The following is a 19715-nucleotide window of genomic DNA, read 5'->3' on the forward strand; positions in this document are numbered from 1 at the left end:
ATTGCCTTAGATGAAAGATTTACGACATGAAAACATAAACCTTTTCCTTGGCTTCTTCCATGACTGCGGGTTGCTTGCTATCGTGACAGAGTTCTGCACTCGTGGGAGCCTGCTCGACCTACTGAGAAACGAAGATGTCAAATTGGACTGGATGTTCAAATCGTCACTCCTGCTGGATCTGATCAAGGTGGATGATAAATGAATAGTCTCTTTCTTCTTGGTGTAGAGGAGATACAGAGCCAGTAATAACAGCTGGACTTTGAAAGAGATTTATCGTCAATAAAATATTGTAATGTAAGAAGTATTGTTACCAATTTGCATACAGCAAGCTCCCCGCAAACTAATTTATACATTATAATGACAAGATAAACAATTTTTGTAATATTGACTGATGGATAAATAAATGTTAGATTAAATTAGGAACAAGAGAAAATCTTCAGATTTTGGAAATCCAAGCAACACACACAAATTATACTGGAGGAACTCAGCAGACCGGGCAGCATCTATGGAAGAAAGTACAGTTGATGTATCGGGCTGGGTCCCTTCAGCAGGACTGGAGAAAAAAAAGATGAGGAGTAGATTTAAAAGGTGGGGGAGGGGAGAGAGAAACACAAGGTGATAGGTGAAATCTGGAGGGGGAGGAATGAAGTAAAGAGCTGGGAAGTTGGTTAATGGCTGGAGAAAGGGGAGTCTGAAAGGTGAGGATAGAAGGCCATGACAGAAAAGGGGGCAGAATCACCAGAGAGAGGCTATGAGCAGGCAAGGATTTCAGGTGAGAGAGGGAAAAGGGATGGGGACTGGTGAAGGAGAGAGTGGGGGTTTACCAGAAGTTGGAGAAATTGATGTTCATACCATCAGGTTGGAGCTACCCAGATGGAATATAAGGTGTTGTTCCTCCAGCCTGAGTGTGGCCTCATCATGACAGTAGGGGAGGCCATGGATAGACATATCGGAATGGGAATGGGAATGGGAAGTGGAATTAAAATGTGTGGCGGCAAGGAGATCCCACTTCTGGTGTTCAGCATTCAACTTCCCAGCTCTTTACCTCATACCTCCTCCTTCCGGTTTCACCTGTCATGTTGTGTTTCTCTTTCCCCTATCCCCACCTTTTACATCTACTCCTCTTCTTCTTTTTCTCCAATCCTGCCAAAGGGTCTCGGCCCGAAATATCAACTATACTTTTTTCCATAGATGCTGCCTGGCCTGCTGAGTTCCTCCAGCATATTTTGTGTGTGTTGCTTGGATTAAATTGGATTAGCTTCATACAAGGACATCCCTTTAGAACAGAGATGAGGACAAATTTCTTTTGCCAGAGGGTGGTAAATCTGTGGAATTAATTGCCACAGACAACTTTGGAGGCCAAGTTGTTGGGTATGTTTAAAGTGGAGATTGATAGGTTCTTGATTAGTCAGGGTGTCGGAGGTTAAAGGGAGAAGGGAGGAGAATGGGGTTGAGAGGGAAAATAGTCAGTCATAATGGAATGGCAAAGCAGACTCAATGGGTCAAATGGTCTAATTCTGCTCATATGTCTTATGGTCTAAATGCTTCGCTGGTGTCAATGACCAACACAGCCTGAAGATGTGCTAAGGGCAGCCCGCAAGTGGTGCCATGCATCAACATAGTATGTCCTCAACTTACTAACACTAACCCATGTCTTTTAGAATTTGGGAGAAAACCGGGGCATGCATAGGAGAACAATATGGTCGCAGGGAGATCATTCAAACTCCTTACTACAGTGCTGGACTTTGAGCCCTGATCTCCCGATCACTGGTGCTGTAAAGTACTGCACTAACTGCTACATCATCGTGCCACACTAAATGCATATTAAATGTAAAAATTACTCATGGAAAGTGATAATTCTTACTTTGTCCAAGAGTATTATGACATTACCACATATGAAAACTAAAATAATTCAGTATAATTCATGAATTCTCTTTGAAATTTCCCAATGTCCACCTTCAATTTTACATGGTCAGAAATCTACCACACAACTTCAATATAAACTGTACAAATGTGAGATGTGTAGGTTGGGAATTTAAAATTTCCCTTCTGTTTTGAGATGAGTGTGCTGCCAACCATATTAGTTAAAATGAAAGTTGTTGAATAGTCAGCATGAAGTAAACTTGAGGGAAGAGAGAAGAGGAGTTAGGACTAATAGTAGAGATGAGCTCAGAGGTCACGAGGGGGGGGATAGGAGACAAACTAGAGATCAGTGCAAGTTGGTATTTGTGGTTTGTAAAATGACTTTATATACACGATACAAATTAGTACCAAAACAAAGTTTTTAGAAGTTGAATGTCTTGGGCAATGCCATCACATTCAGATACAGTTCAACATAACAACCATTGCCCACCAAACAAACTTAACGAAGCACTCATTTGTATGATGTCATGCACTTTAGAACACAACATGCTGAGGAGCAAGAAGGCTCTAATTCTTACTCAGTTTGCAAAATGGTTAAACTTGCAGTTAAACAGTGTTATCATTTTTCATACCATAGGGTATGAGGTACTTGCACCATCGAGATTACATACATGGAAACTTAAAGTCACGCAACTGTGTGGTGGATGGCCGTTTTGTGCTTAAAGTGACGGACTATGGCTATGTTGAGGTGGCAGTAACCCAGAACATTCCATTGATGGAGCCTCCAGCAGAAGGTAAAGCAAGCAAACATTTCTCACAGCATGCTTCCCAGTTTTTCACCTTGGTAGGCTTTCCTCCATAAGCAACCTATCCAATGAGTTATGCCTCTAGGAATTTGGATGTGTAGTGTTTCTGTGCTATATCCACCAATGACTCCATGTTATACACATTCTATCTTTCACTATTTTAGCACTCATCTTAAATAGGTTAATACCTCTGTTGAATAAATACCGTTGGGCAAATGCACTGGACTGGATTGTGCTAACTAATGGTTGGCAGTTTTGAAGACAACCACTGCCCTTCTCATTCTCATGGGTAAGCCAAGGTTTGGCATTGGTGAAACTGGCCTCCTACCTTACCTGTAGATTTGTAACTAGCATACTAGGCTGAATGGTTGGCTGCTTTTCAAACGCAGCTCATCAACTTTGTACCAACCATGAATGGGTCACTGACCTTGAGCATGAAGGTCACTGCAGAATAGTGTTGTATTTTTCTGTTTTCGATTTGACATGCATAATTATGTAATCAATTGACTTCCTTCGATTTGATTTCTGAAATAACTGTAAAGATGCTTTGTATATCCTGGGAATGATTCAATGGCTTACCCAAGGAGCTATTATTCATATATGAGAATCCCTATTTTAGGAAGTCAAGATGATGAGAGAATCGCCATCACTATTCTTGTCCAAATTCTGTACGCTCCCACATTGCTCCATTTACCACAACTGTTGCTCTCTCCAATGTGCCTCTTACAACAGTATTGTCTTCATTTTAAACTTGTACTGTTGGTAAAATCATTGATTTCACTCTAATAAAGCTCAAAGTAAATTTATTATGAATGTACATATGTCAACATGTACAACCATGAGATTCGTTTTCTTGCAGGCATACTCAATAAATCCAATAACCATAACATGAAAAACTGCACCAACAGGGTGGGCAACCAGTGTACAAAAGTCAAGAAACTGTAAATACAAAAGAATTAATAATAAATAAATAAATAAATATTGAGAATATGAGATAAAGAATCCTTGAAAGTGAGTCCATAACGCTCTGGGAACAGTTCAGTGATGGGGCGAGTGAAGCTGAGTGAAGTTATCCCCTCTGGTTCAGGGGCCTGATGGCTGAGGGGTAACAACTATCACTGAACCTGAGGTCCTGAGGCTCCCGTATCTTCTTCCTGATGGCAGCAGTAAGAAGGGAGCATGTCCTGGATGGTGGGGGTCCCTGATGATGGATTCTGCTTTTCTGTAACAACGCTCCATGTATATGTGCTCAGTGATGGGTAGGGCTTTACTCGTGATGGACTGGGCTGTATCCACTACTTTTTCAAAGGTTTAAAGGTTCAAAGGTACACTTTTTATCAAAGTATGAATGTAGTATACAACTCTGAGATTCGTCTTCTCCAGACATCCATGAAACAAAGAAAAACCATGAAAGCTGCTCAAAGAAAAACATCAAACCACCACCCCCCACCACGCACAATAAAATCACGCGAATGACAAAACAAAGATCAACCGTTCCCACACGAAAAGAAAACAAGTTGAGCAAACGGCAACAAAAGAGAATGGGCGAAAACACAGAATATAAAAACATAAAACCTGACAGACTCCAATTTGTCCACAGTCCGCTGTTCGATCCATAAATCACAGAACTTCGGTAACATCCTCCAACAGCATTGAGGGGGAGAGAGACCGTATGAATACAGAGGCCTTCCCAGAGACTGACACACACAGACACCTTCTCCGGCAGAAGTGAGCGAGATGCAAGCAGTCAGCGCTGAACAGTTGCTCGCCTTCCGCATTCGCCTTGATGTTTCAATCTTCATCGACGCTTTCATCGTTGAGAAATGGAGTCGATCATGGGCTCACACCCCATCTCTAAGCTTCATCTCCTCTAGGATGCTCACCTCCTGGAATTTTCTCAGTGACAACAAAGCACCTGATCACTCAATCGATCTTCAATCTGTAAATTGCAAAACTCTAACAGTACCTGAAACATATTTAAAATAAAATAAAGACGTAGAAGAATTGAAATAAACAGTGCTGTGGACCATCTGGAAGATTTCGCCCGAGGAAGTGTTATTTGTTGGCACCATCTTGACCAGAAATAGGATAAATTGAAGAAGATAAGTAACACTGCAAAATATGAACTCGGTGAAAGAAATGAATGATAGCATAATCATAAATAATAATAGACTGTACCTAATTCTTCTTCACAATGTTATTTGGTTTCACCTAGTTCTCCTGCCTTTATATTTTCAGTAGAAATCACAGTCTTCTTTTATCCAAGAAGAAAAAGCCTTGTAACTTAGATGATCAGAGCAGTATCAACTAACATTTAAGCCTCTTTTGATTTGTTTAAATCTACAGTACACTTGATGTCTTGATTGTACTTCCCGAATAATAGACTTTTGTCTTGTTTCAGAATATTTTTGGACTGCTCCTGAGATATTACGAAAACCCAACCCTTTAATGAATGGCACCTTTAAAGGTGATATTTATAGTTTCTCTATAATAATGCAGGAGGTGGTTGTACGAGGTCCACCATTTTGCATGTTTGAAATGTCTGCAGAGGGTAAGTATTTCCTATGTGTGATTTGATGCAAAGATCACCACCTGCAAACCCAACCCCCAGGGCTTAAATATTAAGTGCATTGTCTAGAATAGAAATGTGATTTGCAAGGGCTTGTCTCACTCCTTGGTCCCTTTTGAGTTACATGCTCGTAATCTGTTATCAGTTATATTTAACAGGCCTTGATATCTTTGGGTAAGGGAGGATTAAAACAGAAAATGCTGGAAATACGCAACTGGTCAGGCAGCATCTGCAGACAGAGAGGTGACACTTCAGACCTTCAGGGAAATGGACCTGAGGGACCTGAATGCTAGGCAAATTTATCTTTGGTTGAATCATAAAATCAGAATCAATACCATAAGATATAAAATACAACACAGAAGGTGACCTTTCAGCCCATCATGACTCTGATGGCTCTTGGAAGACCATCATTCCTACTGCCCCAATCTTTCACCATAGCCCTCCAAGATGATTTCTCTCAATGAGTTATTCATTTCCCATTTTTGTTACTGATCGTTTTCACAAACTCAATGAAGCATTGGACTGCTCCTTAAAATGATTTTCCTCATTTGTTCCCTAATCCATGAACAGATGTAAAATATTACAAGAATATTGAGAATACTGAGAATATTTTCACTGACTACACTCCAGTAATGGTATGTAGGAGAAAAGCACAAAGAGTCTGTGAATTCCCCACCACAGTCAGTGGGGGGAGTATTTAAACAATCCCCACTCCCCGCTCAGACTACCAGTCATCTCTGGTCCCTATCTCATCATTCACCACCTCTCCTCTTCATCCTGGCTGTCTCCCCAGCCCCCACCCTGATGTTGGCTTTTGACTCAAAAGGTTATCAATTCCTTTCCCTCCACGGATGCTCCTCAACCCATCGTGTTCCACCAGCAGAATGTCTGTTGCTCCAGATTTCAGCATCTCCTGTGACTTTAAACAGGGGCTGTGAGTAATTGCATTGCTAGTATTTTTGTAATTTAAAATTTTATCATTGTCATCTTTGTAGCTTCCTACAATATTTGAAAAGGGGCTTAATTAACTGCACATTGGACAATTTGGAAATCTGCAATGTGTTATTTAAAAATGTACAATTTGGAATTACCCAATTAACATTTTAGACCAAGAAGAAGCTATATTTCCTATTTTCCAAATTACCTTATTATCTTGCAGTTCTGACTGAAATATACTTGAATTTTAACCTGGTCTTTTCCCTTTGTAGATGTTAAAGGATCTGTTTGGGGTCTCCTGTTCTTTTAACATGGTCCCAATATTTGTATTTTTTTGCTTTTCTTTGTCTGGCAGTCAACGACTTGAGAAGAAAACACAAACAAAAAAAAATCAATAAAACTTAGTTAAATTACATTAATTCCATTCTACAGAAATTATCCAGAATATAAAAAAGCCTCCTCCTCTGCTCAGGCCCATTATTACCTCGGATCAGGCTCCCATGGAATGCATTGAGCTAATGAAACAGTGTTGGAATGAATTACCGGAAAAAAGACCATCCTTTGATGAAATCTTTGATATCGTAAGATTGTAATAATTTCCCTTGCTGCGAGATCTGGCTTAGACTGCCTTCAGTTGCAGAAACCCTGTCCCCTTCTCTTCCTCTGCTTTTAGATGCTGATCTCTTTGGGTGACTTCTGAGTGAATAATCTATCGGTATGCATCTCATTCTTTTGCTTCTGCAGTTCAATAACATTAACAAAGGTAGAAAGACCAACATCATTGACTCTATGCTGAGAATGCTTGAACAGTATTCCAGTAATTTGGAAGATTTGATAAGAGAGCGAACTGAGGAACTAGAAATAGAGAAGCAGAAGACAGAGAAGCTTCTGACGCAGATGTTGCCTCCGTGAGTATCGCCTTTCGCCATGCTTCCTTTCAAACCGCTAAGCGTTCGTTGAAAATATTGATGGAACTTATTTCATCCTTCCCATTTTCTTTTTAAAACTTCTAGAAATAGTTCAGGATTTCACTACAGAAAATGATGCCCGATTTTCATTTACCAAACCCGCCTTAGATTGGGCGCCATACATCATTTTTAGTATATCTAAGTTAGGTGGTGGGGTGGGGGGGAGAAAATTATCCAAGGTTCTCGCTTTGTTAATCCTGCTGAAGGTTGCTGGCTAAGTCCCAGAATAGTAGTGGGTGCTTTGCCTGTCATGTTTGATTAACTGGGTTAATTTTCACTGCCGTGACACCCACAAACCCACACAGCAGGTAGGACATACCAGGATACACACTGGAGTAGTGCAGGATGCCTCTGACTGTGGAACTTATGGGCACAGCTGGGAGAAAATTCCTGGGATGTCCGGACTGTCTTACGCAGAGAGGTTAGAGAGACTGGGCTTGTACACGCTGGAATTAAGGAGATTGAGGGGGGATCTGATTGAGACATATAAGATTATTAAGGGATTGGACAAGATAGAGACAGGAAATATGTTCCAGATGCTGGGAGAGTCCAGTACCAGAGGGCATGGTTTAAGAATAAGGGGTAGGTCATTTAGGACAGAGTTGAGGAGGAACTTCTTCTCCCAGAGAGCTGTGGAGGTGTGGAACGCGCTGCCTCAGAAGGCAGTGGAGACCAATTCTCTGGATGCCTTCAAGAAGGAGCTAGATAGGTATCTTATGGATAGGGGAATCAAGGGTTATGGGGACAAGGCAGGAACCGGGTATTGATAGTAGATGATCAGCCGTGATCTCAGAATGGTGGTGCAGGCTCGAAGGGCCGAATGATCTACTTCTGCACCTATTGTCTATTGTCTATTGTCTATAAAATATAGGAAGTGTCACTCTGCAGATCACTATATCCTGGGGAAGGTTGGTACTATTATTTGGTGCCTAAATTTGGGTCATATTGCATTGGTGAACATCAAAGTTCACCCAGATAAGCATAAGTTAGTATACAAACTCCTGCTTTTGTATTCACCTTTTCTATTTAAAAGCCCATCAATATAATGCTGTATCCGCTGACATAAGGTTATTTATGGTGCTACAGGGAGCCAAGACGTGTTTTGTTTTATTCCCCCACTGGGGCCTTGTTGTTTGCTTATAATGCTGTCATGAAATTTGTCAGAGGAAGCCAATAATCTTCAAATGCACTATCTTAAATTATTAAGGGTTTTTTTTTGCAAGCATAAGAAATCCATCGCATGACCAATCCTAGTAAATCCAGAGTAACACAAACAAAATGCTGGAGGAACTGAGCAGTCAGGCAGCATCTGTGGAAAGGAACAGAAAGTGGATGCTTTGGGCTGAGACACTTCATGGAGACTGGTGACTATTGAATCCTCAGCCGAAAACATCCACTCTTTACTTCTCTCCATGGATGCTGCTTTACCTGCCCAGTTCCTTCAGCATTTTTTGTATGCCGCTGTTGATTTCCAGTAGAACCTCTTGTGTTTCTCACATCCGGGTTCCCAGTGTGGTAGGTCAGTAACATACCAACGATCAAGAGTGTTCAAAATTTGTCACTGCTTTGTATTTTTGGAAGATTTATGACAAGATGGTACTTCAATTTTAGGTCAGTTTCGGAGTCCCTGAAGACTGGCTGTACTGTTGAGCCTGAGTACTTTGACCAGGTGACCCTCTATTTCAGCGACATCGTAGGTTTTACTACAATATCAGCGATGAGTGAGCCCATCGAAGTGGTCGACCTATTAAATGACCTCTATACCCTTTTTGATGCAGTGTTAGAAAATCACGACGTCTACAAGGCAAGTAAATGGGAACAGCCATTATCAATTAATATGATTGTTCTGTTGGCAGTGGACAAGCCTTCAATGGTTGCATTCATACTGTCAATTTCTCTGTCAGGAATGGAGGGGTTCTCAAGATTATGAATTTATAAATTAATGGGAGGAAAAGTTTTATGAATCTCTAACAAGAATACAATAGGGTCTTTTAAGAGACTGTGAGATGGGTACATGGAGCTTAGTAAAATAGAGGGCTATGCGGTAGGGAAATTCTAGGCAATTTCTAGAGTAGGTTACATGGTTGGCACAACATTGTGGGCCGAAGGGCCTGTAATGTGCTGTAGATTTCTATGTTTCTATGTTTCTAATGGATGTTGTCACACCAGAAGTGAAGACTCCCTAATGTAGATTTGCTTAGAGCCATGAACTGTAAAGGTTTACTTAATTTACCAGTTTTCTCTGCCTGACTATGAAAGTACATCTTGGATTGATTCATGTCTGCCACCTTCCTTAAGGATGGTGTGTTACAGATGCCCATGACAAAGCTATGTCATATTTAATATTCTAACCTGTGTACTAAATCTTAATAAAAAACAGACTATGCTCAATTCTATTGCATAAATCTAGTCCTCTGCAAGGAGGTCAGGCAAATTTAATGTGTTGTGCACACATAAATAAGAGAAATATAAAGTAAGAAGATATTGAGAGTGTGATGCACACTTATTGTTACATACCATCATAAAGGCACAACAATGAAGTGAACTCATTGCCAAAAGATATAGTATTAGTGTTCAGCTGAAAGACACAACTGCCTCTGATTTTATCTCTTTTACCAAAATATACCTTGATCTCTACTGTTAACGGCCATAACAATACAATTAACAACCATAAACTTGAACTACTCTGTTCCAATCTGCTCCTAACCTTAATGTACAAACGTTTGTAGATGAAAAGACCCTTCAATTCTGTGACATTTCCTTAAACTAATACTCCAAATTCTTGGTTTATCTTAGGGAGTCTACGTAATGAATCAATTTTACATTCTCCCTTTGCCCTTGACACTTACAACGATCAAAGCAATAGTGATCTTTTGCCTTCTTTCAATGTATCACCATTGTGTTTAGCAAACCCACAACAAAGGGTTAAGTTCCAGTGTATTCACTGGAGCACTACAGTTAACATTCCTCTGTCAGAGAGGTTTTTTACATAAACACATTTAAACCAGTTTCCATTGCTACCAAAGGGTTTGCTTTAATATTATAATGTATGGCTCTCCACTTTATAAATGATGAAGTGCGACCCTTCTCTATTTGAAATCTGGCTATTTCAGATTAATATACAATAGAAGTAAATTCCTATTTTCTCTGAACACATCTCTCCCAATCAAAGGAAGTTATATAAGATAGAAAGTATTAACAATTTTTAAAGAAAGGTGAATAACTCCAGATAACATTGGTTACATCACAAATAGAGAGTTTAAACTTATGTGTAATCTCATCTCTCTGCATTATTAAGTTTTATTTTTTTTCCTATGCTTCATCTAATCAATAATAGAATAACTCCTCCCAGGTAGAAGGGATAAAGGTAACCCCATTCTCAGAAGCAGATGAATTCAAAGAGCGGATTTTCTATCCAAGACATTTATTGCCCTCTTCCAAAGAGCCAACAGTGGTAGAGTGAATTTTTTATTATATATTGGCCAGGCATCAACCAAAATATTCCAAAGGGAAGGAAAATCACCCATGCTTTCACTGACGGCCTTTTTTGGAGAAGTTTCAGCAAAGTTAAGGATCAGGAAGCAGGCTTCCATCAACATGGGAAATTAAGCGAAGTTGGATGAAGGTGTTGGGAGACTAACCAAACACCTGTTCAATGTTGATAATGCTTCCAGATTGTAAAGGACAAGTTAGGAAGATTTCAGTGACGAATATGGAAAATGCTAAAATCTTTGTGTTTTCTCCGCAGGTGGAAACAATTGGGGATGCTTACATGGTTGCCTCTGGCCTTCCAAAGCGGAACGGGAACAGACATGCAGCTGAAATTGCAAATATGTCTCTGGATATCCTGAGCTCAGTGGGCACCTTTAAAATGAGGCATATGCCAGATGTGCCAGTCAGAATAAGGATAGGGCTGCACTCCGGTAAGCCGCCACTGTAGGGTCACATCGTGACTGGGGAAGGACCTGATGCAAATACTGCATAGTGTTAATGTAGATGCTACACATCCATTTTTGCATGCAGTGGGAATCAGTTCATGTCAGTTGGAAGATCAAGATTGCTTATTATCATTCCTCAGGGCACAAGTGTAAAGGAGAAGAAAGTGATTGTTACTCTGGATCTGATGCAGTGTAACAAAAACAAAGTATAAAGAACACAGTAATATAAATATAAAAGCATTTCTGTAAACCTCAATGTACAATAAACCAGTTGGCTGTATATATGTAAGATTAACTTAGATACATAGACCAACTGTATGTACATAAAGTCAGAATCAGGTTTATTATCACTGGCATATGTCACAAAATTTGTTGTTTTGCAGCAGCAGTCCATTGCCATACATAATATAAACTGTAAATTACAATACGAAGTATATATAAAAAAGAAAATTAAATTAAATAAGTGGTGCAAAAAGATAGAAATAAAATACTCAGGTAGCGTTAGTGGGTTCATTGTTCATTCAGAGACCTGATGGCAGAGGGAAAGAAGCTGTTCCTGAGACATTGAGTGTGTGTCTTCAGGATCCTGTACCTCCTCCTCGATGGTAGCAATGAGAAGAGGGCATGTCCTGGGTGATGGGGCTCCTTAATGATGGATGCTGCCTTTTTGAGGCATTGGCTTTTGAAGGTGTCCTGGATGCTCAGGAGGCTGGTGCCCATGATGGAGCTGGCAGGCTTTCAACTTCCTGCAGCTTTTTCCGATACCAGATGGTGATGCAACCAGTCGGAACACTCTCCACGGTATGTCTGCAGAAATCTGTGTGTCTTTGGTGACATAGCAGTTCTCCTCAAAATCCTAATGAAATATAGCTGCTGTCATGTCTTCGTTGTAATTGCATCGATATGTTGGGCCCAGGATAGATCCCTAAAGATGCTGACTCCCAGGAACTTGAAACTGCTCACCCTTTCTACTGCTGATCCCTCGATGAGGACTGATGTGTGTTACCTCCACGTCCCCTTCCTGAAGTCCACAATCAATTTGTTGGTCTTACTGACATTGAGTGCAAGGTTGCTGCTACGACACCACTGAACCAACTGATCTATCTCACTTCTGTATGCCCCCTTGTCACCATTTGCAATTCTGCCAACAATGGTTGTGTCATCGGCAAATGTATAGATGCCGTTCGGGTTGTGACTAGCCACGTAATCATGGGTGCAGAGAGAGTAGAGCAGTGGACTAAATAAACATCCTTAATGTGCACCAGTGCTGATTGTCAGTAAGGTTATTTCCGATCTGCACAGACAGTGTTTTCTGGGTGAGGAAGTCACGGATCTAGTTGCCGAGGGTGGTACAGAGACCCAGGTTTTGGAGCTTGCTGGTTATAACTGAGAGTATGATTGTGCTGAACGCTGAGCTACAGTCAATGAACAGCAGTCTGATATAGGTATTACTGCTGTCCAGGTGAGGCAAGGCCAAGTGAAAAGCCACTGAGATTGCATTTGCTGTAGGCCGATTGTGGCGATAGGCAAATTGCAGAGGGTTCAGTTCCTTGCTTAGGCAGCTGTTGATTCTGGTCATGACCAATCTCACAAAGCACTTCATCACATTAGATCTGAGTGCCACTGGGTGATAGTTGTTGAGGCAGCTCACCCTTTTCTTCCTGGGCTCTAGCACAGGAGTATCTAAACATAAAGTGACTAGCAGGAAACGACGAAGTGACAGACTGACTCTTGGCAAGGGGAATTCTTTTAGGTAGCTGCAGGGCAAATGAAAACAGGGTAGGTCAGTGACTGTGTCAGTGTAGGTATAGTAGTCATAGTAGTCATAGTCATACTTTATTGATCCCGGGGGAAATTGGTTTTCGTTACAGTTGCACCATAAATAATAAATCCATAAATAGTTAAATAGTAATATGTAAATTATGCCAGTAAATTATGAAATAAGTCCTGGACCAGCCTATTGGCTCAGGGTGTCTGACCCTCCAAGGGAGGAATTGTAAAGTTTGATGGCCACAGGCAGGAATGACTTTCTATGACGCTCTGTGTTGCATCTCGGTGGAATGAGTCTCTGGCTGAATGTACTCCTGTGCCCAACCAGTACATTATGTAGTGGATGGGAGACATTGACCAAGATGGCATGCAACTTAGACAGTATCCTCTTTTCAGACACCACCGTGAGAGAGTCCAGTTCCATCCCCACAACATCACTGGCCTTACGAATGAGTTTGTTGATTCTGTTGGTGTCTGCTACCCTCAGCCTGCTGCCCCAGCACACAACAGCAAACATGATCGCACTGGCCACCACAGACTCGTAGAACATCCTCAGCATCGTCCGGCAGATGTTAAAGGACCTCAGTCTCCTCAGGAAATAGAGACGGCTCTGACCCTTCTTGTAGACAGCCTCAGTGTTCTTTGACCAGTCCAGTTTATTGTCAATTCGTATCCCCAGGTATTTGTAATCCTCCACCATGTCCACCCTGACCCCCTGGATGGAAACAGGGGTCGCCGGTACCTTAGCTCTCCTCAGGTCTACCACCAGCTCCTTAGTCTTTTTCACATTAAGCTGCAGATAATTCTGCTCACACCATGTGACAAAGTTTCCGATCATAGCCCTGTACTCAGCCTCATGTAGGTAAAGCAGTAGTGCATGGGGGGAGATGAAGGGTGCTGAGGGAGGAGAGGAGAGGAGTGGCTGATGTATATATAGTGGTGGTGGGGTGGGTTCATAGGTGGAGGTGTTTGATCAGCCCGATGTCTTGCGGGAAGTAACTATTTTTGAATCTAGTGATTTTGGTGTGGATGCTGCATAGTCTCTTCCCTGATGAGAATGGGACAAACAGCAAAATAGCAAAAAAATATTAAAAATATGGCAAGAATGACTGGTCAAGAGGAAGGCTTATAGTTTTGGGATGAAATGCTGGGGATAACCTTGCCAGACTCGAGACATACAGATGGAGATACAGAACCCTAATATCATTGCTCTGATGTCCCAGCCTATGTCGTCTGCTAGTGAGGCCCTACGCCTTGTCAAATTGTCCCTGATATGCAGCATAATCAAAAGTGACAACGTAAAATTGAAATTTTTTTTAAACTACCTCGTAATTTTATATCAGGCTTCATGTCCCTTATATGGTGAATAAATCCAGCAGCCAGTCTGGGAACAGTTAACTGGCAAATGTGACAGTGACCAGATGGGTAATGAAGGGTAAACATCGGTCAGGACACCAACAATAAATTCCCTGCATGACGAGCATGTGATAGCATTTTGCATGTGAGTGAGTGACAGAGAATGGGTTACAGGAAAATGAGTGGAGAATGGGCTTATTTTCCACCACCACTGACATTGCCCTTACTCTCATCTCCTCCATATCCTGGACATCCGTATTTACCCCAGGGACAGAGTTCCTCTTGTCCTCACCTACCATTCCACAGAGATTGCTCCCCCTGTGATTCCTTTGTCCATTCGTCTCTCCCCACCAATCTCCCTCCTAGCACATATACCCCTGCAAGCGACTGAAATACTATACCTGCCCAGTCACCTCCTCCCTCGCCTCCATTCAGAACCCCAAACAGTCCTTCTAGATTAGGTAACACTTCACCTGTGAATCTGTTGGGGCCATCTATTGTATCCGGTGCTCCCAACACCGCCTGTTCCACATTGGTGAGACTTGATGTAAATTGGGTGACCGCTTTGCCGGGCACCGCCACTCCATCCGCCAGAAGCGGAGTTTCCCGGAGGCCAACCATTTTAATTTCTATCCCATTCCCATTCTGGTGTATCACTCCATGGCCTATTCTTCTGCATTGATGAGGCCACTCTCAGGATAAACTTCTCATATTGTGTCTAGATAGCCTCCAACCTAATGGCATGACCATCGATTTTTCCTTCTTTTTGGTTCTTCCCTCTTCTTCCATTCTCATCTTTAGCCTCTCACCTCCTCACCTGCCTATCACCTCCCCCTGGAGCCCCTCCTTCTTCCCTTTCTCCAATGATCCACTCTGCTTTTCTATCAAATTCCTTCTTCTCCATCCCTTTACCTTTCCCACCCACCTGGCTTCACCTATCACATTTTTTTTTGATATAGGAGCAGAATTAGGCCATTTGGCCCATCACGTCTGCTCCACCATTTCATCATGGCTGATCCAATTTTCCTCTCCACCCCAATCTCCTATCTTCTCCATGTAATCCTTCCTGACCTGCTCAATCAAGAATCTACCAACCTCTGTCTTAAATATACCAGATACAGAACATCGGGAGAAGTCGCAGTGTAGTCTCAAGATCTTGCTATTGCCTATTCACTTTCAAAGAAGAAATTTCACCTTCACTGTTTTTGCTGTAGATTTGAAAATATGTTGACTTTTGTAGGACCATCAGTTGCCGGAGTTGTGGGTCTGACTATGCCACGCTATTGTCTTTTCGGAGATACTGTCACTACAGCCTCTCGTATGGAATCTACAGGGCAACGTGAGTGACCCACTTCAGTTGACTAATTAGCATGACAAGAAGTCTCTGATTTCCTGTGTAGTTTATATCATATCACTTGTTTGAGAATGGGCATTTATAGAATACTAGAATGTAGAACCTGCTTTGACTTCTAGGTTGGCAATTACTTTTCAGGTTTCAGAAAGTGCAGATGAAGGGAGAATCTTGAGATTGTCAGAAGGTCACTTCTGCCTTCAGTAATGATAACTTGTTTGAACAGCATGTAGACTCATCTTTGACTCAGTGAGAGCCAGTACATGACTAAGCTGTAAGAACCTTCTAGGCTCACACTCCAGTACACCCTGTTTCAGTGGTCAATCTTTCGATTCTGTCATGCGGTTTAATTCAGTTAATGTTGGGAATTATCATCAACTGTTATCCAATGCCTTCTGCTGGAGAGAGGGTACTTGGTGAGGATTGCTGGTGATGCCTTAGCTATTTGTCTACCCTTATAGTAGTAAATAGTTCACCCATGAACAACAGAAAACAAGCCATCAGGCACAATACAGTCTTCATGAGAGAGAAAATTAAAAAATTAAAAAAGACACGGTCTTGCTTTCTGTTTGCTGATTGAATGTAGTTCCACTAGAGGGGTACTGAGGGGAATGGGGTGGTCATGGTGATGTAAGTTAATTGAAATGAAGTAACATCAAAAAAGGTCACACACCTTTCAATTATTTTGTAGCCTATCGCATACATGTCAATCACACGACTGTTAAAATTCTTATAAGCCTGGATGAAGGTTATAACGTGGAGCCAAGAGAGAAGGCTGAACTGAAGGTATGCACCAGCTCATTTCCGCTGTTTCCTGATAAGATTCCCTCACTTTGGATTCAATGGTGCTGAAAATGTAACTGATACTGTATCACTGTCCTTTGCTGAAAGGGTACAGACTTTGATGAGACCTACTGGCTGGTGGGGAAAGTTGGTTTTACCAAGCCTTTGCCAAAGCCTCCAGAACTGAAGCCCGGGTAAGTAAAGTAACAATGTCAAGTCTACATGGCGGTACCTTAACAAGAGTAATGTAAGGAATATTGTAGGTTCCGATCACCATTTTTTAGCTCCTCTTTAAATACCATCATGTTGTCAAAGGACAGGAAGGTTAATGATGTGGCCCCATTATTTAAAAAGTGAAAAGGGAATAGACTGATTAATTAAAGATCTAGTAGCAGGTGAATAACTGGAAAAAATCTGAAATGCCCTTTAAGTGATTGTTTAAAGATGCATGGTCAAGGACTTATATAGGAAAATTGTGTCTGGGCAACAACGAGAGTTGATGAAGGTAGCCTATTTGATATTTTAGGATCAGTTTCTTCTCCTCCGCCATACGATTTCTGAATGGACAATAAACCCATGTATGCTACCTCACTATTTTTTTTCCAGGAACAAGAGAAAATCTGCAGATGCTGGAAATCCAAGCAATACCCACAAAATGCTGGAGGAACGCAGCAGGCCAGGCAGCATCTATTGAGAAGAGTAAACAGTCAACATTTTGGAATGGGACCCTGCATCATGAAGGGTTTCAGCCCGAAACGTCAACTGTTTACTCTTTTCCATAGATGCTGCCTGGCCTGCTGAGTTCCTCCAGCTTTTTGTGCGTGTCACTATTTTCTCTTTTCTTTGCCCTCTTTTTGCACTACATATTTAATTTATAGTTTTTTTATTATGTACTGTAACGTACTGCTGCCACAAAACAACATATTTCACAACATATCGCAGTGATTTTAAACCTGATTCTGATGCACTTTATAAATATTTTAACAAAGTCATATGTGACAGGCTAATTAAGGAAATAAAATCATAAAATTATAGTCAGCATGGCTTTGTCAAAGGCAGGTCATGCGTTATGAGCCTGATTGAATTTTTTGAGGATGTGACTAAAGACATTGATGAAGATAGAGCAGTAGATGTAGTGTATATGGATTTCAGCAAGGCATTTGATAAGGTACCCCATGCAAGGCTTATTGAGAAAGTAAGGAGGCATGGGATCCAAGGGAACATTGCTTTGTGGATCCAGAACTGGCTTGCCCACAGAAGGTAAAGAGTGGTTGTAGATAAGTCATATTCTGCATGGAGGTCGGTGACCAGTGGTGTGCCTCAGGGATCTGTTCTGGGACCCCTACTCTTTGTGATTTTTATAAATGACCTGGATGAGGAAGTGGAGGGTTAGTAAATTTGCTGATGACACAATGGTTGGGGGTGTTGTGGATAGTCTGGAGGGCTGTCAGAGGTTACAGTGGGACATTGATAGGATGCAAAACTGGGCTGAGAAGTGGCAGGTGGAGTTCAACCTGGATAAGTGTAAGATGGTTCATTTTGGTAGGTCAAATATGATGGCATAATATACTATTGATGGTGGTGTGGAGGATCAGAGGGATCTTGGGGTCCGAGTCCATAGGACGCTCAAAGCTGCTGCGCAGGTTGACTCTATGGTTAAGAAGGCATGTGGTGCATTGGCCTTCATCAACCATGGGATTGAGTTTAGGAGCTGAGAGGTAATGTTACAGCCATACAGGACCCTGGTCAGACCCCAATTGGAGTACTGTGCTCAGTTCTGGTCAACTCACTACAGGAAGGATGTGGAAACTATATAAAGGGTGCAGAGGAGATTTACAAGGATGTTGCCTGGATTGGGGAGCATGCCTTATGAGAATAGGTTGAGTGAACTCGGCCTTTTCTTCTTGGAGCAATAGAGGATGAGAGGTGGCCTAATAGAGATGTACAAACGTATAAGACGAGGTGAGGCATTGATTGTGTGGATAGTCAGAGGCTTTTTCCCAGGGCTGAAATGGCTAACACGAGAGGGCACAGTTCCAAGGTGCTGGGGAGTAGGTATAGAGGAGATGTCAGGGGCAAGTTTTTTGCTCAGAGAGTGGTGAGCATGTGGAATGGGCTGCTGGCGAGGTGGTGGAGGCGGATACGATAAGGTTTTTTTAAGAGACTCCCAGATAGGTGCATGGAGCTTAGAAAAATAGAGGGCTATGGGTAACCCTAGGTAATTTCTAAAGTAAGTACATGTTCGGTACAGCATTGTGGACTGAAGGGCCTGTATTGTGCTTCTATAGTTTTTCTGTGTATCTATGATGCAAAGAAGAGTAGTGAGTTGAATCCCTAGTTGACTCCGAGTTGGTGTTTCTGTGGACTGGTAGGCTGTTTGAATGGGGGTTCCTCAGAATTCATGCTGTCCCACTTGCGTTTTGTGATGTATATCAAAGATTTGAACTTAATTATGTGAACATTACAGAGTTACTTTCAGATGATATTAAGATATAACTGAGTGGATGACAGTGAAGAAGGAAGGAACTGTTCTGTTCCAAGTGGACATGGTGGGCCACTTGGCGTCCACCTGTACTAGAAATTGCACAATAACTCCAGGACCAGCAACAACTCATCTCAACTAAACATGCTTTTATTTAGGCAAAGTACTCACGGTCTGCAGATGGAAGAAATGGCAAGATACAAAAAAATGAAAGCATTAAAACTGCAAAAAAAGACTGCCCAGGTAATTTATTTCTACAAATGCATAAGCTTCTACATTTTGTGTATTTTCCCATATAAATCTTCTGACAGAAGAGCTATCCCAACCATTTTCATTGCTTACATTTAGGTACATTGCTTACATTTAGGTACATTGTTAGGTGGATTTAAACAGGTAAATTGTTTTAGGGTTGAAGAGTTCGGATTCCCTTATCAATGGCTTATGTTCGTATGCAGTTTTGGAATGCTGAAATCAGAGCCAATTATAGCATTTATTATCCATCCCTATTTGAGCTTAGTCAGGATCAATTCAAGAATCCTGAGCAGAGAAACCCAGCCTTGGCTCTATTATAACAATGTCTGTATGACAGAGGGCGAAGCAGGCGTTGTGTGTAAAGGAAATTATAAAATCTGTGGATGTTAGAAAACTGAAGCAAAATCGGAAAATATTGGAAACATTCAGCAGGTCAGACAGCATCTGTGAGGAAGGAGAAACAGAGTTAACTTAGCAGGATGAAGGCACTGATAAAATCTGTCAACCAGATAACTACGTCTATGCCTTACCTCCCTTGCAACCCTGGCTTCACAATATCAACGATCTTCCCCGTACCTTATCTATCCCTCTCTCTCACTCTCTCTCCAATTTGCTTTCTTCTTGTCCTGTTCTGCTGAAGG

General features: G+C 41.6%; 1 protein-coding gene across 1 annotated transcript in view; it reads left to right on the forward strand.

The window, feature by feature from the left end:
- LOC134353398 (retinal guanylyl cyclase 2-like) overlaps positions 1–19514 on the forward strand; it is a 39206-nt gene extending 19692 nt beyond the window's left edge. The window contains exons 8-18 of the mRNA XM_063061425.1: positions 11–187; positions 2501–2657; positions 5071–5220; positions 6607–6755; positions 6919–7082; positions 8754–8946; positions 10891–11065; positions 15447–15545; positions 16249–16343; positions 16449–16534; positions 18981–19514. Of these exons, the coding sequence (XP_062917495.1) occupies positions 11–187; positions 2501–2657; positions 5071–5220; positions 6607–6755; positions 6919–7082; positions 8754–8946; positions 10891–11065; positions 15447–15545; positions 16249–16343; positions 16449–16534; positions 18981–19170 (1635 nt within the window). The 3' untranslated portion in view covers positions 19171–19514. The remainder of the gene's footprint in view (positions 1–10; positions 188–2500; positions 2658–5070; positions 5221–6606; positions 6756–6918; positions 7083–8753; positions 8947–10890; positions 11066–15446; positions 15546–16248; positions 16344–16448; positions 16535–18980) is intronic.
- The last annotated feature ends 201 nt before the right edge of the window (positions 19515–19715 follow it).

The sequence above is a fragment of the Mobula hypostoma genome, chromosome 10, assembly GCF_963921235.1.
Source record: "Mobula hypostoma chromosome 10, sMobHyp1.1, whole genome shotgun sequence".
Lineage (NCBI taxonomy): Eukaryota > Metazoa > Chordata > Chondrichthyes > Myliobatiformes > Myliobatidae > Mobula > Mobula hypostoma.